At 36.2% G+C, this 25,269-nt stretch overlaps 3 protein-coding genes across 4 annotated transcripts in view; 2 read left to right on the forward strand and 1 right to left on the reverse strand.

Moving 5' to 3' along the window:
• Positions 1 to 4,875, forward strand: part of LOC119188442 — a 20,491-nt gene extending 15,616 nt beyond the window's left edge. The window contains exons 2-3 of the mRNA XM_030164012.2: positions 4,018 to 4,181; positions 4,507 to 4,875. Coding sequence (XP_030019872.1) covers positions 4,018 to 4,181; positions 4,507 to 4,621 — 279 coding nt within the window. The 3' untranslated portion in view covers positions 4,622 to 4,875. The remainder of the gene's footprint in view (positions 1 to 4,017; positions 4,182 to 4,506) is intronic.
• A 3,461-nt stretch (positions 4,876 to 8,336) lies between these two features.
• Positions 8,337 to 12,391, forward strand: LOC115440179. 2 transcript variants are annotated; one of them, XM_030164391.2, is made up of 8 exons: positions 8,337 to 9,315; positions 9,746 to 9,896; positions 10,347 to 10,448; positions 10,530 to 10,640; positions 10,739 to 10,887; positions 11,100 to 11,277; positions 11,461 to 11,658; positions 11,739 to 12,391. In XM_030164391.2, exons 1-7 carry the CDS (start codon positions 9,229 to 9,231, stop codon positions 11,643 to 11,645), a joined length of 963 nt encoding a protein of 320 aa, XP_030020251.1. In that variant the 5' UTR covers positions 8,337 to 9,228; the 3' UTR covers positions 11,646 to 11,658; positions 11,739 to 12,391. The 2 variants fall into 2 exon arrangements, with proteins under 2 accessions (XP_030020251.1, XP_030020243.1); XM_030164383.2 differs by having other exon boundaries at positions 11,461 to 12,391.
• A 1,415-nt stretch (positions 12,392 to 13,806) lies between these two features.
• Positions 13,807 to 25,269, reverse strand: part of LOC115456191 (arf-GAP with coiled-coil, ANK repeat and PH domain-containing protein 2) — a 34,991-nt gene continuing 23,528 nt past the window's right edge. Inside the window, exons 10-20 of the mRNA XM_030185148.2 lie at positions 25,121 to 25,227; positions 24,844 to 24,932; positions 24,537 to 24,631; positions 24,103 to 24,243; positions 23,518 to 23,585; positions 23,274 to 23,408; positions 21,707 to 21,870; positions 20,291 to 20,404; positions 19,921 to 20,027; positions 19,503 to 19,651; positions 13,807 to 19,104 (exon numbers count right to left, since the gene is read on the reverse strand). Coding sequence (XP_030041008.2) covers positions 19,082 to 19,104; positions 19,503 to 19,651; positions 19,921 to 20,027; positions 20,291 to 20,404; positions 21,707 to 21,870; positions 23,274 to 23,408; positions 23,518 to 23,585; positions 24,103 to 24,243; positions 24,537 to 24,631; positions 24,844 to 24,932; positions 25,121 to 25,227 — 1,192 coding nt within the window. The 3' untranslated portion in view covers positions 13,807 to 19,081. The remainder of the gene's footprint in view (positions 19,105 to 19,502; positions 19,652 to 19,920; positions 20,028 to 20,290; positions 20,405 to 21,706; positions 21,871 to 23,273; positions 23,409 to 23,517; positions 23,586 to 24,102; positions 24,244 to 24,536; positions 24,632 to 24,843; positions 24,933 to 25,120; positions 25,228 to 25,269) is intronic.

The following is a 25,269-nucleotide window of genomic DNA, read 5'->3' on the forward strand; positions in this document are numbered from 1 at the left end:
GTGCGTGCTTCTATTGATAACTGGCCTCATCGTTTAAAGGACTGTATTGCAGCCAATGGAGACCACTTCGAATAAGCTTTTATATTTTTAATTGTTATATATTTATGTATTAAACTTAAAAACTGTAAAAGTAATAAATGTTATTTGCAGTTAACAAATTCTTTTCTTTATTACAATATTTATGGCAAGACTAGGTATAGTAGGTTTGAGAGTAGGGCTAACACATAATTAACTCACTTGAGTTAATTATGTGTTAACCCACTCTGGGTTTGAGCACAATTTAAATATAATGCAATACTATTTGATTCACCTCCACCTCCTCCTAGTTTGGTGTAATGACATAATGTTAGTCCTCGTTTTAAATCAGTTGCGAGGCCCTAGTTTAACGCTTGTACCTAAGTTACACAACCCATATTTTTAAACTGTACTCTTCTATTGTAATATACATTTGAGGCAAGTAGGTATTGGCCGCATAGTCGCTTAGTCTCTTTCTATACAGTGATAAATTTTGTGAATTGTTCATATATATTCACATAAAAGTTTACTTGTTGGTGTTTATAATTTTTTGTTTTGTTATTTACAATAACATATCGGTTTTCTAATTTATTTATTTATAATATATAAACGTACCGATTATTCATCTTAACACTGTGTTTTAAAAGATGATTTTGATACTACTATCGGTATAGTACCTAAGTTTAGTTAGCCACAAAATTCGTTCGGTAAATAAAAAAATTCAGGTCGCCTAAACACATAAGTTTAATTGAAACATTGTTTTGTCTTTGGGAAGGGGATTTTGATGTCTTTTATTTTATTATTTTCCTATGTATCCTTTATAACTATCACGGTCAAAATATAAAGTAATTAGAGACACAATTTGTATGTCTGTTATTAAACAGATGGATCAACCGAATTATTGATTGAGTACTTGATTGTTGACCGAAAAGTTTATTTTTAACATTGTAGTGTTTACTAATAATTACTCGTACTTTATAGTTACCGTCTTTAAAGCCGCAATTTTCGATCTTTGGTGATAATGTTTATTATTCATGGAATATTTTAGCACAATGTTAACAGAGGTAGAGATGAGTATGTCGTACTTTCATTTATTAAGGCAATATGAAAATTACCTTGTATATGACGATGACTAAATTAGAACTGGATCGTTTGAACTCATTTACATTGTAATCATGACACAATAGCCAATAATGACTTTAAAAAGCTGTCAATCTTTGTCCGACCTGGGTGGGACACTGCCTATTTAAGGTGGTTTTACGCGATTATAAAATAGTCCAAGAGACGATAACATTGAACAACTATAAAAATGCCTGTATAGAAATTGTACTTATTTAATTTAAATTATTATGACAGTCACACTACCACAGCGTCAAGAAACGAGTGGAAGGAAAGAAAATGTTCAACAGCAATTTCACGTTATCTAAATATAATACTCACGTCTTCAGAATAACAAAAACATTACACAAGAGGTCAGACGTAGTTTTCCAGTTATTTACAAATTAATCGGCGCCATCTATTTATTACGCCGCAATTTGTGAAATTAAATACACGCGCGCGAGTACAGGTGGTCAACGAACCTGTAATCTGTGTAGCTTCCTGTTTACACGTTATGCGAACGCGTCTACGTTTCCACGTGATAATAGTTTTGGTTTCGTCATTCATTTGTGCATTCCGTTCATTCATGGTTTGTGCGTTGTGGTGCTCGCGGCGGGCGTGGCGCGCGGTGTCCGCGGTCGGCGCCGCTCCGAACGCGATGCGGTCGCTCGGATACGCTCAAGGGCGCACCGTTTACGATTCGTATGTCGTATGACATCTCATTTGCGATAATATCCCCTGACTGATAAGGGGGGCGTAGAATATTCTTATTTATGTACCAAATTTTAGGTTAATAGATTCTCTTAACATAATTAATTTTATTGTGTTCTATTTAATTATATGTATACCAGTAAAGAATATTTGAAAGTGAAATAGATATAGATAGCATTTTCTTTTTGTTTGTTTATTTGATGAATAGGTATTTATTGCCGTTAAGCATATAAGCTTTCAGGCTCTACCTAGAGCCTGAAAGTCTATAGAGGTTCAAGTTTATCTGAAGTAAGTAGTTAAATAGTTTTCTACGTGTATCTGAACATTACTAGCATATCACAAACTTTACTTGGCAAAAATATCTCGCACTACATTCACACTTTCTAATTTCTACTGCTAAGTATTTGTGAAAATTAAGATACTCCGTATTGCCCATAAAATATACAAAACAATCACGCGATATTAAATAATAGTCAGTTAACATCATAGAAGTGGCAGTACAGTCCAGTGATAACATCTTACTCGTGATTACAACTGGAATAATGTAAACAAGTTCTGGGAGGCACTGGTTTAGTGAGTAATCCAGTTCAGTAACATGAATAGAGGCTTAATTTGTAAATAATATACCAATTGGAATAGTAGACAACATTCAGTAAATTAATATAAACGGGACAGTACTGCTTACCTATACTGTAATTGAAATGAGATTAATATAATAACAGTATCAGCCCTGTAGTATATATTTTCTCACTGCTGGGCACGGGCCTTCTCTCTATTGAGTGGGTTTAGGTCTTAGTCCACCATGCTGGTCTAGTGCGAATTCGCAGACTTCACATACCCTCAACATTTTTATAAAGAATAACTCAACTATTCAGGTTTCTTCACAATGTTTTCCTCCACTGTCGTAGCAAGTTGTAAGTCGCAAAGAATACATACAGAATTTTAGAAAAGTCAGAGGCGCGCCCCTGTGTTTTGGATCTGCGTAGTACATTCGTCGCGGCAGTAAATTTCACTCCCACCTGGCTATCGCCGCAGCTATCGCAATCGCAATGCTACTGATATAATGTAAACCAGCTATCAAATCTTTATTTTATATAGCCTGCATTAGTATTGATATACATTGGTAAACTTAATAATAGGTATATCTATTATACTTTAGCATATCAGAATGGCCACAAAGGTCCCTACATATTTTTGCAAAAATAAAGAAAGTTAATGTAGGCCAATATAGAAACTATTAATTGGAAAATTTGTTTGCTATGTACCGTTTATTTGGACTGTGTTTAGTGAATTCTATCAAAAAGGCCGGCATAGGTACTACACACATGCTTGAGGTTGGTTTTATTTATCGGTGCATAACTTATCGAAACCTTGAATACGAGTTGACGCTCGATGCATTTCTTGTAAATAATGTTTACACATAAAGATATGGTCACAAAACTTCATATATCTATCTATATACTATGTAGGATGTACATAGTAATTAATAGTGTGCGCTGCATAATACTGACGCACTGGTAAGCGTGGACGATAACTTACTTGCCCTTTGTGACAATATACTATGTATCTTGACACGATAAAAATGAGTTAGGTAAGTGCTTTATGGTGCGCATTATTTTTTCTATTTGCATTAAAATCTTGAAAGGCAATAATTACACTACTTACCATATTTTTTAGATGAACTTAAAAATGTAACAATTATCAGAAAGTTAATTCTGGCGTTTCAATATACACTTTCTAAAACACCAGTAGACATAATGCAAACCAAAACAACAAAAAGACTTGCCAGAAAAGTCGTTTTTTTTTATTGTTAAAACGAGTATTAAGTAAAGTTTGTACACGGACGTTGGTAAAACAAAATCAAATTGGGAAGGTTCAAGTTAGTTGCAATATTATAGTTGCTTTAGTATAGGTCATTATCAGAATCACTACTCGTATATGTGTAAAAATTTAGGTAATAACTTAAAAATATAAATAATCGTGAAAGTATATCTACGTGACCTAGATCTAGATAGCTAGTGCCATCAGCCAGGAGTGCTTTGGCTATACTCTGTTCTCCACGATACCTGTATAAATGAGAAACAAGCAAACTATGCATATATCTTATTATTGTACGTTAAAGGTAACTTTTTTAATTAGGCAAAATTCTAGTAAAGAAATTGTTCACTTATACATGTTGTTTTGTTTTAACAGCGAGCTGTTAACACAGAAGATGAGGAGTTGTTCAAATCGCAATCAAGCACGACTGCATCTGAGACCGCTAATCAGCCCATGATCTGCGCGAAGCAGACTCCCTGCGCCTGGTCTATCTACAAACCTATAAGCAAATATATTGAAATGAATATTACAAATACATAGTAAGTATAAATATTTTAGGGTGTGTTATTTAACAACGTGATTTCTATTAATCAATGATAAAGTGAGAGTCACATCATGTCTGGATTAAATAACATCACGAAAATATTTTTACTAGCGTAATTTTAGTCTTATAATTTCATTATAATGAATAGACAGTGCATAGATACTTATATTTTTGAAGTTTTTGTGCCGACCTATAATGCATACATTCTTCCTCTGTTGACTTTTTGACTTTACTGCATTAACACATGCAATGAATGACTGCCTTCCTATGATAAAACATTATAGGATATATACCTAATAAAACGCATTTTTAATTTTCAGTTGCATCTGTTCAGCGACCGAAAACTGTATTATTACATATGACGATTCAACAATAAACGCATACATACATTACTGTAGGCCCGCCAATCACAAAGAGGACATAGATCAGAGTTAGCAAGTGACTCACACGCCCCAAACGCTACTAGCAAGCTGAGAAGGCTTGTTCACACCCACCGCATTGTCAATCAGCTAATAACGGCACCGACGCCGCGACGACTCCGCATCGGAAGACTGTTCAAATTTAAACGATTGCACCGTCATGTATTGATGGTCATGAAACATGGTAACTTCAATAGCTTCCATTCTGTATGTATAAAGTAACTGCGTTTAATTTGCTGTATGCAGGATTGTTTAACATAAAATACCAAACACATTTGGAATATTCCACCTTAATATTTTTTTTATTAATAGCTTAGATGTAAGTGGAAAATTCTTGCTGACAATGTGTTTCCTTTGAAATAATATAACATTTTCACTCGTAAGATTTTTTGTAAAATTGTAGTTCGGTTTGTCGCAAATATTCTATTGATAATTTGTTATTTAAGTATTGATTCCGATTTTAATTTATTTTCTGTGTAATGCCTACAGTTACTTGCGTCTGACCACGATTGAAGTTTTGGCGCGGTTACACTTAACATTTACTTAATTTTAAATATAATTATATAATATGTATGTGAATGTAGAATGTGCTTTATTCATCTAAGTTTTAGTTTCCTACTGTCTACAATCTGTTTTAATTGCGTACTCGTTTAGATGTTTTAAATTAGCATACGGTTGGATCACATCCGAAAAAGAGGGAGTTGATAGTCTGTTTGCTTTATGCTTATGACTTGCTACGATATCATCATCTAAAGCAGTCCAAGCTAAGGTCCACAGGTTCGTTCGGACTACTCTATGTATCTACCGATATTGCAAAGGCAACAATGCGATGTCACAAATATTTAACCATTCTGATACTTTATTTATGTTATATTGTAGAAAGCAATCTGACAGTGAAAACAAAAGTACTTATTAAACCTTGATACTTATTACGTGGTTAATTTATCTAAGTGATTGCTTTTGCGCTGATCTAGAGTAGCCAGTGATTAGTAACGTGAACCATTTACTTTTTATTTTGAGCATATTTTGTGGCTAAAATGATAGTTTTCTACTCTGATAATACACAAGCAATATAAATACATTAATCATGACAATTATTGTGTAGGTATGTTTATCGATATGCTTGTCCAAAAGTAACATTTACAAATGATAAAACATTACTAGAGTGAAGTCACAGTGGAGTCGACACAGAGCAGTACATGATAATTTTGTATTCTGTACTTTATGTATATCTCTGAATAATGAAATAGCAAAAATAAATAAATTAATGGCATAATAAGATGATTTTAAATAACTGTTTCTCCCCAAAATGATTTTATTTCACCATTATGCTGCTTAGTGTTTATTAGCTATGACTGGCCTAAGCTCTCTGCTACTGTTCCAGCAATTATTGTTTCTCTTCTATTAAACTACAAGATGAATAAGCACGCCATTTTTAAAGTTCCTATTTTAATTTTTTAATTATTTATAATTGTAATTATTAAGTGATTGTAGTTTTTTTAAACGTAGCTAGTTCATGACATAATAAACATATTATTGTATTATTAGCTTATATGAAATATTTTTTTAAAATGTAGTATTTGAGTAAATAAACAGTTTGCAAATACTTGGTGAATTATTTTTTATTACTCATCGTATTTATCGAAGTATGTAAACTAGTGTGCCAAAAATGAGATATTCATAACTCTTTCATAAAATATATATTTGATCCCCTTATCCTATCTTAAGAAACCCTCTCTCTCTCTGGAGCAAAAATATGTATGGGCTGTAGAATATTCGCAGGAAAATTTGATCTTAAATGTGAAACCAATAAAGTCTTTGCGATAAGTCCATGGGAGAGTCCATAAAACGCGCTAATTCCGTAGTGTCGATTACTGATACACTGACAATGCTCCCTATCAAAGGGGACTGATGCATGAAGGATACAGATTTTTATATCCTTTTGTTTTTTACGAGTGCTAATCGTATCCATCATAACAAATTTCAATTTAATAAGACACATCGGCATTATTTTTACTAGAAGATTAGAGTCAGGAAGTTGCAGATATCTTAAGTTCTTATTTGTTGGTATGTCAATACCAGCCAGCAAATGAAATTAGTTTTCTAAGAATTCAGGTCAGGAGTAAAATGATCTGTAACAAAATCAGCATAATCTTGAAGCTTAACCAAATCTAGACAGATGTATCTAACTATTGTAAGTATATTTTAATTAGTTTTCTAACTACATTATATCGTCAAGAGTCCTAAGGGAATAATAAAATAATGCGGCGAAAAGCTTCCAGAATAGCTAAGTAGGTACCTAAGTACTGCCATTCTTCCTATCAGGGGCATTTTTAGGGGGAGGCGAACTGGACAATCGGTCGGGGTTTGTGCGTACAGGAGCCTTTTGTTACAATCTTACCGACGAAACTGTTAAAACCTGAAAACATTTTTTTGCTCCGCCCGGGGCCTCGCGTCATTTTTATTTGCTTTCGCCTGAGACCTCGCGACTTTTAGGGCCGCTACTGCTCCTTATAGCTCGTTCTGGCAGGGGTACTCTCATGACTCCAGGCGCATTCCCTCTACAAGTATCCTATAAGTAAGTTTAATTCACAGTTAACTTATTGGCTGAATCCTTGAGTTCGGTTTAGCTATTATATACTTCGCTCATTTGATATGTATGGATATATATTCATAGTTGATAGTCCCCAATTTATTATAGTAGCAACGAATTTTATAGTTCATGAATATTTTATCGTCATATTAATAATAATTACAAAAGAACACGAATCAAAATTGGTATACCAAGGCAGGTGGAAAGTATTACAGTAATTGTTAGGCTACATTGCACGAAATCTAAGTATACTTACCAGCCATACCTTTTATTTACATACGTTGATTGTTAGCTCAATAGGTATAAAAAGAAACAATTATTTGCTCTAGATTCTGGTCTTACAGGTGATTGTATTAACTGTGGCGCGAAGGTATTTTGAACTAATTTTAATCCTACCTAGGCATTACATTATTCTTATCTATTAATTTGTTTACAATAAGGTATCAGTTAATTGTGACAAAATCACTTTAACATTTTTTATTGACCCATAAAGTGAAATCAAGTGAAAATGATGTAAAAGAATAATCCAATTTAAATCTACCTACCCTTTCAAAGAAAATAGTTTCATATTAGTTTACGTATTACTGCATTAACCATATATTTGTGTTGCCTTCTTTCCACTTTAATTTGGAGTTAGCACATTATATTTTATAAGATCAGGGAGCCGTATTTCGTCTTAGGAGGCAAATTCGACTATTTGCAATTACGGGCGTTGTAACAGAAGAGACATTTTGTAGAAAAGTCACCAGATACCTTTTATTATTTTGTCATCGTTATCGTAGGGCATTCGAAGATGGGTTAATGTTGGTTGATACCTGTATTTTTAATACGATATCATTCTAGAAAATTAAGTAGAAAATTATTACTGGTGGTAGGTCTCTCATATGGAGTCCGCCTGGGTAGGTACCACCGCAATATCTAAGTATTTCTGCCGCTAAGCAGCAGTGTATAGCCACGGTTGTGTTCCGTTTTGAAGGACATTGTAGCCAGTGTAACTACTGGACATAATAAGACTTAACATCTCATGTCTTAGGATGGCGAGTGCAGTGGAATATCAAACAAGAGGTACTTGTAATTCAAAGTGTTAGATGGTGTTTCTACTGTTAATGGGCGGTCGTATCGCTTACTGTTATCAGGTGAACGGCAAGCTGGTCTCGCCATTCAAAGCAATAAAAAGGTACCAATAAGAATTTCTTTCAGCAAATAAACATAATAAACAACGGAGGATATATACGTTATTTTTATTTTATTCCTGCATTTGTTATTATTTCACATTAAACTCTAAGTAGTTTTTTTTAAAATAAACGCTTGATAGCTGTACAAACCATACGAAAAATTCATCGTGGGTAAATGTCAGAACGGAAAAAAATATGCAAAGTATTGAAGAGCTTAATGTTAAATTTAAATCAAGAAGATGTTCAAATACTCAACATGATGGTACAGATATATAATTGAAGAAATGTGGTGTAAGTTGTTTTTTGTCTACCGTTTTAAGTTAAGGAAAGGTTATGAGTATTCATATCCGATAACAAAGACGAATGAAACGAATGTTTGTACATTAAATGAAACCTATATCACGATACCCATAACGTATGTAGACAGTTTGAATTATAAATAAAAATACTTTATTATACGGCAAAACGGATGACTACCCACATCTTACAGTATTATATAGTTTTCAAATTGCGTAGACAATTTAAAAAAAAGAAACATACTTATTAACGCAAAATTCATTTCTCTATACGATTCTAATATTTTACATACCTATATTATCTACAAACATGTCTATAGCAGAAAATGTAAGCAAGGTTATTTGTTTTCTATAACTGAGGGTAGATTCAACTTAGTTCGGCCAGCGTGTTGGTTCATTAGAAACAAGTATAAACCTAACTATAATTATGTTTACATGTTCGACGGGTGAGTGGAACGTATAAATTGTGCATCTTCGGTGACGATTGTCCTTTTTGTCATAACTGGCGTCCAGTAGAATCGTGCCTATCTTGTAATTGATTTGATTATATTCTAATAAAATGGATCCTATGTCTTATAATTTTAATATGGAAGATCAAAAACCAATTTTTACGACTGCCACCGATACTACGGCTACGACAACAACAGTGAGTATTAATACCAAATTAAATGAAATCTGTAGTAAATATTTATATCTATAAAGTCGGTAGGTAACGATTGAATGTTTTTAAAAATGATTATTTTTGGTTCGTACGGGGTTTTAATTTTGACTGTTATTGACAGGGACATTTGGTAATTTTATTTGTTGCTTTTAATATTTTTAAATGTAAATTTAAATAAATTAAAAGAGCTAATTCAGTTAACTAGGCAATCGCTTGAAATTTCTGCTTAGTATATAAATAGGTAATTCTAAAAAGTTGTTCAAATTAAATTATGCCGAGATGACTAACATGGCATTTTAAGTTATTAAAGCCTTAAGCAATGTAAATAAACTGAATTATTTTAGAAACTACCCACTTCACATAATGGGATTTGCGTCAGCAGCATAGCATTCATTCGAGTTATTTGATGACGCAGGAAAGTTTCATTACGACTGGCTCGGATAATAAGAATTTGAGTGCCGAGCAGGGTGGTATGTTCTCTGCATCCATACCACCGTTCCAGAGAAGTGGGGGTACTGAACTCCTCGGCATGCTGGGTCAGCAGGAACCACGCGCCGCAGATCCTGGTATTTTGCGAATCAATTTAATTATTTTAATTTTATATGTGTATATTTCAGTTCTGATGTTGGCAGACAATTGTGTATTGTTGTTTAATTTATTTTTTGTTAGATACCTACCAGTTATTTATCGTGAACACTTAGGTTCCTTGTTAAGCTGCAATTTGAGTAGCAATTAAATAAACAATGTCTGTACAGAGTTTATTAAATTATAGATTTCGTATATGCCAACATTAATTGTAGATACAGATAAAAGTAGTTTTCGATTTGACTGTCTATTCGGATTAGTAGTAAAAAGAGTTAGAAAATCGCCTTTTTAAATTGGTGGTAGGTGATAGCATTAGGAGGCTAGGCAACACTGGGTTTGAATCCTAGATCGAGAAACATTGAGACGAAGAAGATAATGAGCTTATATAATATATTGATATCACATATTTTTATTAACTGAAACATTGGCAGCTCCCAGTGCGGCAGATATGGACGATATTCTAATGAACATTCGAATGAACGGCTCCGATATGCTATTTGACGAAGTAGATCAAAATCAAAACTATTACCTAGGTGAGTGTACTCGTAATGTCATACAATATTGTATTCATTATGAAATTGAAATACTTACTTATTTAATGTTTGGTTATTTAGGCGGTAACAGACCGGAGTCGGTGGCATCTTCGAACATTTGGAACGATAATACGTCTGTGTCTGGCGCTAGAAATGGCGAAATGATGGACACTTTCGATTTCCTTATCAAAAGTAAGTCAGCTAAACAAATTTAAAAACTACATTGAAATTAAAATTTATTACTTTATATTAAGCTTATAAACCATGGTATCTGTTTAAATTGTTATTAGGTCTCTCATCAGCAAACAACTACGTGTCGATGCTGACTCGCGAGCAATTGTCTGTGCTGCGTTCGATCCGGCCGAGTCTGCTGTACGAGTTCCTGCAGGAGGTGGCTAAGGTGCGCAGCGACAGGCGTATGCGCCGGGCCCTGCCCAACGTGAGTATCTCTGGCCTCAATTATATGCTTTAATATTTAAACTTACTTTAATATGGTAGTGGAGGTTTTGCCAAAAATCTTTCCGTCTTTGATACGAATTTCTGACTAATTGCTTAATAAATTACGCCGTTTAACCGCTCTAGTAGGGTAGAAAGTTTTATATTGATATTATCCACCCACACTGGTCGTAATTTTGTGTATTCGTATATTAGGAATGCGCTTTCTGCAAAAACAACGGTGAAAATGAGGAGTGCTATTCGTCGCACGCGCTGAAGGACTGGCGCGGACGCGTCCTGTGTCCAGTGCTGCGCGCCTTCCGCTGTCCTCGCTGCGGCGCGACCGGCGACCGCGCACACACCATCAAGTACTGCCCGGAGAACGCTGACACTGGTATGACACTTTATTCATCATAAATAAACATTTTTCTATTTCGTACTGACCTGTTTAGGTAGGTACATTATAACCCCTCATTATGTCTCGTGCTTGACGTTTCAGCCAAGTAATGAAGAGATCCCGTACTATTCGTTTTGTTGGTGCTATGCCATAGTCAATCTGTTTAAAATTTTCTCATAGCTTCGGAGCGTTCCGGCAGTCTCTCTGCTCGTCGCCGCGTGCCGCCATCGGCTTCCTTAGTCCTGGGAGGATCGACCACAAGGACCAACTACGGGCCGCTGACCCCCACCGCGCCGGCACCCTCGCCCGTCCCCACTTCCACATCCTTCTCCTCCTCATTTTGGACCAGCTTCAGCATGAATTAAAACGACTTACGCTGTTCGTATTTGATTGATTCAAAATTTGTTGAAATGCTTTAATTGATTAACTTTCATTATCTTCTTCGGTCACATTTGCAGATTGCCGCTGGTACTCGCAGACAGTAGTTACCACCATAACCACACCGTCGTGGTAGCTGGCAATAATTCTACTGCATGTAAAATTCTTGTTGCCTTAATTACTTCTATATAACTTGTTATAATTTTGTACTAGAGTTAGACTACTTACGACCAATTACAACGTTTTCTATTACACAGCCCATATGTGTTCACTTAACTATTTTTCATGGTAGAGAATGTGAATATAGATTGGGTTGACGTCACGGGTATTCGAATAAAGGTATGCAGGTCATACTTTATTTGAAATTGTTATAAGTGACTGACTAATGTAGAATTTAGTAAGCATACGTTGACCTTTTTATTTCGACTAGAAATGTTTTGTAAATGTTGATCTCGATGGTATGAAAAGAATTTCTTACTAAATTGAATATCAATTTATAAAATTTAAATCCCTGTCGAAAACGTTTCCATGTTTGTTTAAGCGGTGAATTTTTCATTGGGTTTTCATATTTATGCATTATCAGATGTTACGGCTCATTATTATACAGAAAAGTTTTAACCAATTGTCATCTTTTTCAAAAATATAATTCAATCATAATAATTTCGAAATTTCAATGAATTTATTGTTAATACTGATGCTCTAATAAATTACATGTATTTGTAAATCTACCGAACAACATATTATTATTCCCACAATCTGGCGTATAAACTTTATATATTATCCCTATTTTATTATATATTATACATTCAAATGTACCAATGAAAAATTTGTTTTTTAGGTGTTCCTTTCGAAGAATTGTTGCTCTTTTAAATAAATTTGTGTGCATAAATGTGTTGTTTTATTTTTGGTACTGCTACTATTACAATATATTTGATTTGCATAAACATTTGCAATGAGTTGCGGCAGTGGTGACTCTCATCTACCATGCCGAGGAAACATACTTTTAAACATGAGATAATAGCTCTTTGGATGATATCGATACATTTGGCATAAACATTCCCCTCAAATGGGCTTGTTTTACATATTCTCTAACGAAATTGGTTACGTGTACAACTAATATTGCACGAATAGATATTGAATATAGTCTAGTTTTTGTTTTTATACGGGTATGTTGACTTCACCGCGCCAATGTATTTTAGAACAGTGAGATTCAATTTCCAGAGTACACAAACTGAAGCGTATTTTTTTAAATTGGAACCATATTTAGCGTTACCTATGCTAGCCTTGTTTCACCTAAGGTGGTTGTAAGCGAAATATGTGTGCTCTATTTGGGTTCCTGTGTAGCCTTTAGGATATAAAATACATAAGAATAGGTATGGAAAGTCTATTTTATTTCAGTATAATAGAATCATAAAAATTACGATTACACAACAAAAATTCTACACAATAATAACCTACGCGACTTTAATAACAAAAAGACAATATTGGATAACAGTAGATGCGATATAATTTTGGCTTCAATAAATTACTTAGAAACATTAAAATGAAGTAAAAGTTTAATTATTTTTCATACAAGCAAAAAAATAGTTCATGGAATGCCTAACGGGTCAACTTCATGATGAAATAAGGGCAATTGGAAAGTTTTTTATTTGTAATTAACTATTAGGTACCTATCTGGGAGTGAATAACTTTACCACGCAGTACATAAACATAACATTTTATATATCCACATATTTCGCATATTTATAAGAACCAATCGTAAACTATCTATATCGCATACTTATCTATAGCAATCATAACTTTACGTTCGCACTTATAGTACTAATGATCAAAACAAAAGATGTTTATTCGTCAATACGGGGAAATCGACCTAAGTAACTGCAACTACCTTCATTTTAAATAAAAATATGCGGCGTTACTCATAATAGGATCAACTACTACGATTTATATTTTACCTTATTTACCTGTATATAAGTTTATTTAGTAAGTACTTCGTCTAAACTTATATACAAATTAGTTTTTTTGACTTGTTTATATCGTAATCATGGTAGGGTGGCCGTAACACAATTTATCAAGATATCGGCATCAATACTATTGTGGATACATTACGGTTCGTGACTTATTCACGGGCTTCAATAAAACCATAAATTATCATTTATTTCGTTTATTTAAATACAACTATGGATAATAACGTTTTAACAGAGTATTCATAATGTGATTGTTTCGAAGTCAAATCGATTTGAACTGCATTACACAGGAACGTTTCACAATAATGTACGTTCCACAACCTCCAATACTAGTTATATTTAATATTAAGTATATTCGTATAGACATTGTGTTCCTCTACCAGTGTTTATCGTATTAGAAGAGCTTACGTTCCGATATCCTCTTTTTCAGTACCAGACGCGACAAATGGCGAATTTAACCATTTTTCACTATACCGTAAACGGGCGACTGACGCGTCTTTATAAAAACAATGATTTTTATGGTTTTTAACAGAGAAGTAACCCTCCTGATGGTAACTGGAGTAGGGTCTAGGTAGATAGACTAATTAGTGATGATTACTACTTGCCAGTCGTCTCAGTTATGCCGGCCTGTTTAAAACGGATATACATGGGCTGATCTAGTGACGCGATCCACTTACATGAGCCATTATGGAGGGTTTCATATTTTGTGTACGGCGGTGGCTGTTCCGGCGGATATAAATATTCTACCATCATTACGATAAGATTTGAGCAGAATACGATAGTAAAACTATAGTCACGCACGATGCGCGTGCGCATAGAATTTCGTTGTATGGTATTTACATACTTCAGTCGTTGTTGTAAGAAGATATTTAAATTATTTATAATTGCTTAAAAATACTATAAACATGTTTTGTGGGTTTGTATCCCTACTTTAGAGGTTGAAACCATAACGTTAAACACAAGTTAGTATACGTTACGTTTCATCGCGAAAAAGGACCAATTACAACATATTTTTTCACATACTTATAAATTATTTATTTTCATTAGTTTATCCTTGGACCAAGATCGAAGGTTAAGATTTGAATAATTTATTGGAAGCAGCCGTAAAGATTGTTCCACCAGAGCAATCGATTAAGAATACCGTCGTCCTACGTTACTAAAATTATTTCAATAAGAACCTTCGCAAATTATTATTAACTTATTACATTTAAAATCGCCGTTTGCCACGTCTGGGGACTAATGAAGCTATGGCCATAAGTCTTCAGATTATCGATCACCTCATATATGTATAAAAACTACTTTACAATAATATAGATTATCATATTCAATGGTAACAAGGAATAACCACATTTAATGTATAATTTTTACATTAATAACATTTTCAGAGAAACTTGTTTCTCTGTTTATGGCATGCAATTTTAAAATTAAATTTTGTTAACAGTTCATAGCATAAGCTCTTAACGAACATGAAGTTATTATAGTAGGTAGTTAACATTTTGTACAATCGGTTATTTCGTGAAATGTGTTTTTAATATACAAATGGGTCATTTGGAATTCTATGAAGATCTAGAGGGCTCTTCACATATAATACTAGTAAGACGAAATGTACATTTGGTAAACTTTTTTGTTAAATACGGATATCTCTTATAGTTGTTTTTTATTTACAATAACAAATTGAAGGCCAATCTGTGCACTTTAGAACAAAATATTGATGACACATGGGCACTAACATCGTTCAAATTTAAACAAATAAAAAAACAAGCCATTAACCTCTGTTTACGAACATTATCAAATTAGGTCGGGTAGGTTAAACGATATTTCTATATCAAAGGGGCCTAAACATTTTTACGGGAAAATGCCACGCGATACTGAACTGTTTACGATAGCCATGAACGCCAAGTCATTTATTATTGATCGGACATTTTATGAAATAACTGATTATACAAATTAATTACCAATATAATAAACCACACAACCTGACAGATTCAGAAATACGACTAGTTATAACCAAGCCTTGTTTTGTGGGGACATGCGGCGTCACACAAAGCGCCCAAAAAAAATTCTAAAATATAAAAAAAAAATACTATTAAAAAGTACAGGAAGGGAGGGGGTGCAAAAAATTTAGGACACCTTTTGAGAATTAGCGTGCTCCCAAAAAAGAAGTGACAAAAAGACCTGGTTATAACCAATTAAAAAAAGGTTCCGTAGAAAATTCGCGAAAAATATTAATTGTTTGGAAATGCAGAAACAATTTTTTCATAAGCTTTAATTACAGTATAACACATGCAATTTTACACAACGAAAATCAATACCCATTATATTATACTTAACAATAATTTCGAAGTAACGTTACAGTACTTAATACTTATTCTAATTAATAAAAAAACATTAAAAAAACGGGAACAAGTTCAATTGTTAACAATAGAGTGCATTGAAATGAAATTAAACATTTTTAAAGAAATTCAGAATGTATTTTTTTCCAATTCTTCATTCCTTTTTATATCAGTTATATTTATAAGATTTCGTTTGATTATCAGTATTTATGGGCGGCAGTGAGCATAGAGGATCAACTACTTTTTGAGTTGCCTTAGTAAAAAAAAAACAACTAGCGATCTAACTTTATAGACACAAATACGAACTAATACTGTTGGATATTAAAATAATTTATAGGATTGCATTTTTCGTGCATTTTTGATTTACATAAAATTCTTAAACCTTACATTGTCTCAAAATATCATTTAAAAATGTTTAATTAAATTCGTAAAACATTTTTTTTTTATTGACATGACATCGAATTTAATGACCATAGGCAAGTCTTACGGTGTAACATAGAAAAATTGGCAAGTGAATATTTAGGTTATATATATTTAATTACAATAAAGGTGTATAAAAAACAAAATACACTGAGATTCAAAACTGAGCCCAATCATATAATAGCATAAATTCATTTTAATTTAAATGCGAATTATTTTGGAATGATTAGTAAATAGGTTCAGTTCAGAGAAATATTATGACCAGCCTTTACACAGTGATTACACAACACATACCATATTAGCAAGTGTGTAGTCAAAAATAAATAACCACAATTAAATGTAATAACATTTACAAAATTATTTTCAATACTTTACTTGTTGAAAAAATGTTTTTATAAATTCCGAGTATGTCCAGCCCGTAACAATAGATGCAGTCATCTAATGTTAGTTCACCAGTGGCGAAGGGTCCATATAAATCGATTCCAGCCGACTTCCCTTTCGTGACTTATGTAAAATATAATTTTAACATAGAAACGATTTACAAATCGCATTCTTGCATATCAATAGTACCTATGTCGGGTTTCCTTTTGAAAAACTTCATCCATCGCCACTATAGTTCACTATTTATCTAACGGAAAAACTAACGGTCAATCACATTACCGATCATAACATATTGCTCTGAACTTTTAAACAATCCGGAATGTAAACATCAATATTTTAGTAAACAAACTGATAGACATTAGTTTCGCCAGAATATTCCAATACTCGTATCTTTGGTTCAGTAAAGCACATCACACTGCCATCTCATGGCCTTTTTGATTACCGAAGTATACATTACACACATCAACTTTGTCAAGGAATTGCAAGGAGTTATTCATGAGATTATCCTGGCCAGTAGCGTAGTTTGTCTTAGAGGGGCCCTATATCTATAATTGTTGATCTGGTTCATGAATCGAACTTTTGGGCGCTCACTTAGTTTAATGTAGGTATAAGCCAAGAGGGGCCCCATATCACGGATATGGTGGTAGTTACGCCCCTGCTTCACTCCCACCACTGCAACTCCTTAAGCGAGTGTCGGCAGTGGCATTTGTAACACCGAGCGATGAAGTTGGCAGATTCTTGGAGAGCAGTAATAAGTCTTAACTCGGAACGAAATTAATCATATAGGATACGGAACAGTTGCATATATATTTGTCCACTTCCCACCGTGTGATAAGGAGTTATTAAAATGTCGAACTTTCTAGAAGCGTATAGAGTCAGGGTAAGTTCGAATTAGGGGGAAGGCTGTTGGATTCAAAGTTACCACTAAACTCAATAACATGGAGATAAAAACATGGTCTTAAAAAATATTTATGATTTATATATATTTTTTTTATGATTCTCTAACATGGAGCACACAGCCCAAAGTGCCATCCAATGGCCGTTAAATCTATTTTGATTAGGGGTTAGAATTCATTTTGAATCAACTGTCTTTCCACTTATTCGGACTTACCTTAACCGTACCTTATGTACTTACCCTGTAGTTTATGGGGAAACCTTCCATTAGACACATTTATTTCAACAAAGGGTTGCAAACGGGGATCACTGCACAAGGGTTTTCAAAATGCCCACGTCATGCTCGCAGGCAATGCAAACAAACTGCGCTTTAAATCATTCGTGAGTTAAAATGGCATATTTAGACTTAGGTTAGGATAATGGATACTCGTACGATTTCGCTAGACTGTATTTATGCATTCATACTATATAATCTATATACATAACAAGATTAAAATTCAAATTTTTTGGCAAAAATTATGGATTGGTAGAATAATGGAAAATAATATTCCTTTATAAGTTGATGTGTGTATTTTGAAATTAGAAAGAATATTTTTTAACGTTAATCTAAAACATTAAAAGAGCTTTATAAGAGCTTAACCTAAAACTAAGGATTCGATCATTAGGGAAGCGCAGCAAATCGATTCAAAATGATATCGATTAATGTCTATTTTTACGTGTACTAAAATCACATTTTACAACGTCCTATTTTATGATGGAAGTGTATTTGTAACAGGTATCCTAATTCTTCAAACTACTACTATATTTGTTATTACTTGCTAATATCGAGTAATACATTGGAAGAAAATATTACACATACATGTACACGTGTTTAAAAATTGATTATGAGAATTTGGCAGCACAAAATTCATTGAATATAGTTGTTGATATATCGATAAAGCCTTAATAAACATTTCAAGAGATCCATATTATTACACAAATGTGTGAAAAACATCCGAAAAAATACAAAATATAATTTCATTCAATAATGTTGTACAATATTGTAAAGTAATATAAGACAATTAAAAATAATATACAAAAATAAATTTATGAATATGTTATAAACAGAAATTCATTGATACGGCGCAGTATTAGGCCACTTTGTAAGACTCAAATTGAAAAGGTAAAAAATATTAGGTTTTGGCCCGTTGGAGTTCCAAAAAACTAAACAATCTCACTGGTCCTGCATTAGTTATATCAATGTGATTGATGGGAACATTCAGTCCAACTTTAACATTTATAGATATAAGACATATAACAAAGTCGGTCAAATACTTAACAGGGAAGAGAAAGCTTGTAATATAAGATACCATAATAGTAGATACCGAATGTCTCGAGTACAGTGTGTGGTTACCACAGCCATCGACGTCGCGCGCCGTTCCCGCTTCGTCATTCGCTCGCTTGCTGCTCGCCTGTCAAACATAGATTCAAAAATTAATAGCTAATAGTAAATTTATTTATGATAATCATTTAGAACATTTCATATCAGCCCTGTAGGCATGAAACAATACCAACGTGTGCGTGGTTAGATTGTCATTGGTCGAGAAATTTATCAAGTTGGTCTCTCGATCAATCAGGTCCAATTTACGCGGACTTTTGTATTAAGGTTTATGCCACATGCTCCGGGCACTGGTCTAGTATTTTTTACTAGACTTACTCACTCACGCCTTTAATTATTATTCTCTTAGAGGTAGTCAGAATTGCAGACAATGCAGTAATCGCGATATTTTTTGTTATTAAATAGTGACGCGATTTTTTATCGATATCGACTTGACACTATCGATAATGTTTAGCATAGCAGTGTCGGTACCTTCGTTGTTGTTGTGCTTGGCGCGGACGAGCCGCTCGGGGTGCGAGTGCGCGAGCTGCGTGTAGTCGCGGAACACCTCGTTGTACGTGTCGTCGTTGGACGACATCTCGCTCTCGCGCATCTCCTCGTTCAGTTTCGTTAGCCGTAACCTGTACGAATATATTGGTTTAACGTAAATACAAAGTGACAATGCGTAACACAAGCAGTAGTTGTAACCGCAATATCGATATTCACAATAAAAATACAATATTTATCGCCTAAAAAATCATCATAAAGCATCGCAATTTTTTGTTCACCGGGGCACTCGAATGTCTAATATCGGTACTGATAGCACCAATGGTCAACTATGCTATGTGGTATATCTACAATATTTATCGATAAGTGTGTATGTTGTGGACGCGCAAAATTTTTCGCTTACAATGTAACGATATCAGCATTCGCATTTCGTACGGCGATGTCCAGCGGCGTGTTGCCCTCGTTGTCCACTATCGACTGGTCGGCGCGATACCGCAACAGAAGGCAAACCTGTAATAAATTAACAATAATTTTAGATCGTGTTGGAGTTCGCAAGATGTGCGTTACCAGGTTGGCAGATGGGAGACGGTAACAGTCTGTTAAAGGGTCAACAATAATTTGTGTTTTGATAATTGCCAATTGTATTTAAGGTTTACATTCAGCAGCCCTATTAACTAGAGGAGATCATTTCTTTTTCCGGGTATTGGTACTTTTTCTCTATTAAGGATCCTTCGTGAGAAATTAGCGTAGCAAATGCAAAGAAAATAAATTACTTGTCCAGTATGTCCCGCGTCAGTGGCGAGGTGGAGTGGTGTTTTGCCTTCGTCGTCTTGAACGTTGAGCTTGCTGCCGTTGAGTAGAAGGAATGAACAAGCCATTACCGACCCCTAGAGCAAGAAGAATAGTCATTTTGAATGTCGACGAGCGTGACAATAATTATACTATGTTTGGTTGGGTTTTCGGTGTAGAATGGGTGCGTTTGCGTGCATATATGCGTTTTTACATAAAAGCCCATGCTTATTTGCGTAAATGTACACGTGTGTATGTGCGTGCGGCACGTGTGTGTGTGTACGTACGCTGAGCACGGCGCGGTGCAGCGGCGTGTGTCCGGCGGGCCCGGCGCGCTGCACGTCGGCGCGCGCGGCGAGTGTGTGTGTGTGTACGTACGCTGAGCACGGCGCGGTGCAGCGGCGTGTGTCCGGCGGGCCCGGCGCGCTGCACGTCGGCGCGCGCGGCGAGTGTGTGTGTGTGTGTGTACGTACGCTGAGCACGGCGCGGTGCAGCGGCGTGTGTCCCGCGGGCCCGGCGCGCTGCACGTCGGCGCGCGCGGCGAGTGTGTGTGTGTGTGTACGTACGCTGAGCACGGCGCGGTGTAGCGGCGTGTGTCCCGCGGGCCCGGCGCGCTGCACGTCGGCGCGCGCGGCGAGTGTGTGTGTGTGTGTACGTACGCTGAGCACGGCGCGGTGTAGCGGCGGGTGTCCTGCGGGCCCGGCGCGCTGCACGTCGGCGCGCGCGGCGAGTGTGTGTGTGTGTGTACGTACGCTGAGCACGGCGCGGTGTAGCGGCGTGTGTCCTGCGGGCCCGGCGCGCTGCACGTCGGCGCGCGGCGAGTGTGTGTGTGTGTGTGTACGTACGCTGAGCACGGCGCGGTGTAGCGGCGTGTGTCCTGCGGGCCCGGCGCGCTGCACGTCGGCGCGCGCGGCGAGTGTGTGTGTGTGTGTACGTACGCTGAGCACGGCGCGGTGTAGCGGCGTGTGTCCCGCGGGCCCGGCGCGCTGCACGTCGGCGCGCGCGGCGAGTGTGTGTGTGTGTGTACGTACGCTGAGCACGGCGCGGTGTAGCGGCGTGTGTCCGGCGGGCCCGGCGCGCTGCACGTCGGCGCGCGCGGCGAGTGTGTGTGTGTGTGTACGTACGCTGAGCACGGCGCGGTGTAGCGGCGTGTGTCCCGCGGGCCCGGCGCGCTGCACGTCGGCGCGCGCGGCGAGTGTGTGTGTGTGTGTACGTACGCTGAGCACGGCGCGGTGTAGCGGCGTGTGTCCCGGCCCGGCGCGCTGCACGTCGGCGCGCGCGGCGAGTGTGTGTGTGTGTGTACGTACGCTGAGCACGGCGCGGTGTAGCGGCGTGTGTCCTGCGGGCCCGGCGCGCTGCACGTCGGCGCGCGCGGCGAGTGTGTGTGTGTGTGTACGTACGCTGAGCACGGCGCGGTGCAGCGGCGTGTGTCCGGCGGGCCCGGCGCGCTGCACGTCGGCGCGCGCGGCGAGTGCGGCGCGCATGACGGGCACGTTGTGCGCACGCGCAGCCGCACACAGCACTGCGTCCGCCGACAGCCCGCTCGCCTCCTCCGGAGACACTTCTGCGCACGACACATACCACTACTTTAATGTTAATCATTTTAAGCGCATAACTCAAGAACGCCTGGACCAATTTGGCCAATTCTTTTTTTTAATATTCATCGAAGCTCAAGGATGGTTTTTACGGCGAGAAAATATCAAATAATTGCCGGAAAAACCCTAAAAACAGTCCTTTTCTTTATCCCATACAAACGTTTTCTAACTAATACGTAGAGTCAATTTGAGCTTTATTGCTATTGTATAAAGTTCACTGTTGTCTAAACAATGTACGTGTGTTCCTAACAACAAAGCAGTGTGCGTTGGAGCACAGAATATAATAATGTAATGTCGCGTTCTGAAACTCAACAAAAGTGATATCGCATTATGACTAATAAAATAGATAGGAACAAAAAAGTGTCATATTACAAATCTTTTTGACAGGACGAAGTCTGTCGGGTCCGCTAGGATATATAAATCAGTTGATTCGGCTACTAACCAAGATGAGTAGACAAGTAGTCAACTATCCACCGGAATTTTTAAACTCGCTGGATTTGCCAGGATTGCCACATCACAATCTTCAATTAAAGGTTGGATCGGTAGTTATAAGGTTGCGAAATATCAACCAACCGCGTGTTTGCAACGGCACACGGTTAGCGATAAAAAAATTACTAAACAACGTGATAGAAGCAACTATACTGAAAGGAAAGTATAAAGGAGAAGATGTTCTCATACTGCGCATCCCAATGATTTCGACTGATGTGCCATTTGAATTTAAAAGACTACAGTTTCCAGTGCGGCTTGCTTTTGCTATGACCATAAACAAGTCCCAAGGGCAATCATTAAGTGTTTGTGGTATTAATCTGGAAAACCCATGTTTCTCCCATGGTCAATTGTATGTTGCCTGTTCCCGTGTTGGAAAACCATCAGATTTATTTGTCTATGCGCCAGGGAATCAAACAAAAATATTGTATATCATAAAGCACTACAATGAAAATAAAACTGATTTTTGTTAATAATTATGATGATTACCAATAAAGCGATTACTTACTTTTAAATGCTTATATCTGTTTTATTTAATAATAATTTTTTATTCACAACGCCCTATCACCAGGGTGAAGGTTCTGTTCAGGAGAATAAAATAGATAGGCCCTGACAATAAAATAGATAGGAACAAAAAACTTTCATATTACAAATCTTTTTGACAGGACGAAGTCTGTCGGGTCCGCTAGTTTCAAATACAAATTTATCCAGAATGCAAGGGGAGGCACAAGAGTATGTCCAAATATTACAGTATGTACGCGACACGCGCATCGTTTGCGTTCAATGAGCACAACAATTCACACGCATCTTTACCTCATAAAATTAATACGATAATTTATTAACAAAAAACAACCACAGTGTACAAAAATACGAATGTTAATGTTACCGATTTCATCACCGTCCTCGCCTTCAGTAGAATCGTGATCAGAGGGTAAGCTGAGATCGACGCCTCGATCACTGTCCAACTCATTACCAATCACCAACACTGGACTGCCGTCAGATTTCGTTGAATTTTCTGATACTAAGAAAACAATAAAAAAAATAATATAAATGTCACACAATAAATAATACATGCTATTAATAGCAATTGCAAACATTTTTTTTACTAAGGTATATAATATAAAACATACCGCTTGAGTTGCTGTCGTCACTCTTTTCGTCATTAATTGTTTCTGGCACAGCAGGTGCTGCCCTCACCCTAGAATAAAATAACATAATATTAACCATAAATTCTAGAAAGGGCTAACTTCAAGCAGGCGGCAGGTCGTAACAACTTAATCATTTTTGAAATAGCATCATTATTTAGAAGTAAGTAATATAAACCAATCCGATCCCATTTGAAATATCTGTCCACAACATCGATATATATGTACTACGTACTAGATTTAGCGATCCGAACATTAACTCTGTTCAACTGAATTGAACTGCAATCCATTCAAACTGATTTTAGTATGGTCAATATTGACAGCTTATTGTTGTATACGGAGTGACGCTAATGAATAAAGGACTTGAGTCTAAGTGTAAACTTGGATTTGAAGAAAAAATATTAGTCAAATAAGTAAAATTATTAGTTGTTCAAGTGAATAAATAGGTTGTAACTGTGACGATTTAGTTGCCATTTTAGTGCAGATTTTGAACAAATAGTTTTAGAACGTTCGTGTCTATAGAATATACGTCAATGGTCCACAAAAAGTAAGGTAGTTGTGAGTAGTGACCGTCTCCGGGCGCGGCGCACGGACCAGCGCCGTCCGTTCTTGAGCGGCGAGTCGGCGCCGAGCGCCGCGCCGCTGCTCACGATGTCCTTCACGAACACCAGCGACACGTACTTCGCGCGGATCCAGTTCTCACGCACGCATCTGTAGTCGACATGTTTTTCAAGTTTTATTTGAGTTTGTGTACTAGGAAAATCGATTTAACATTGATGATTATCGATAAAAAAACATATACATTTGGATACTTAAAAAAAAATTATACTCATTTGACTATTAAGGTTATCGATTTTAAGATATTTGATGATCGATTAAAAATCGATATATTTAAATACTTAAGATAATCGATATAACATTATTTGAAAATCAATAATAACGGTCAATTATTTTTGGTGTTTAAATTATTATTTTTGGTTTTAAATACGACAAAATTCACTTACGTTTCGCAATCCGGCGTCGCCCTCTGTATAGTAGAGCCTTCTGCGTTGGCTTCGTATATTAAATTCACAATTTTGTTTCCTAACTCCGCCATTACCTACAAAAATTAAATAAATGAATGACGTCTCTAATCTGTTATTAATTTGTGTTATTTAAGTTTCTTTGAGAGGAGAAAATTGCTTTTTTAATAAACACGTTACATCAAGAATATCGGTATTTAATTACTTATATAATTAGGTTAATAGTATCATTGGGTTAATGGATTAAAAAAATAATATTACAAAAACATAAATTATAATGTTTTAATACCTTTATTATATCCGGTTCCCAATCGTCTAATGTCAGAGAACGCACTTTGCTAACATGAACGCCTAGAGAACGATGAATACCGGAACATTCTAGAAATATTATTTGAATGAATTAAGACCCTATAACTTTGGGAGTTATGTTTTTAAATGAATAATTAGTTTGCACAACTAAAAAAGCAAAGATGCACAAAGAAATTTAACTTCACAATTATGTAGTATCTATACTATAAGATGCAAATTTTTGTCAAAATCTAGATGTATGTCTGTTTTGTATATACCTATACAAAGTGTGATGCCGAGGTTGATGCTGGCCCAGCGAGGGTTGGGACTGCCGCAATCGCAGCAGTAATTATTGCCCGGAATACTGAGTAGCTGCTCCCATATCCTGAGGACAAAATAATGTATTGTAATATACATGTATATTTTT

The sequence above is a fragment of the Manduca sexta genome, unplaced genomic scaffold, assembly GCF_014839805.1.
Source record: "Manduca sexta isolate Smith_Timp_Sample1 unplaced genomic scaffold, JHU_Msex_v1.0 HiC_scaffold_56, whole genome shotgun sequence".
Taxonomy (NCBI): Eukaryota; Metazoa; Arthropoda; class Insecta; order Lepidoptera; family Sphingidae; genus Manduca; species Manduca sexta.

Excerpts from the sequence above, each read along its gene's own strand:
- LOC115440179 (XM_030164383.2), top strand. The coding sequence starts at position 9,229 with ATGGATCCTATGTCTTATAATTTTAATATGGAAGATCAAAAACCAATT. Across the intron at positions 9,897-10,346 it reads ACCACGCGCCGCAGATCCTG|CTCCCAGTGCGGCAGATATG; the intron begins GTATTTTGCGAA and ends AAACATTGGCAG. Across the intron at positions 10,888-11,099 it reads TGCGCCGGGCCCTGCCCAAC|GAATGCGCTTTCTGCAAAAA; the intron begins GTGAGTATCTCT and ends TTCGTATATTAG.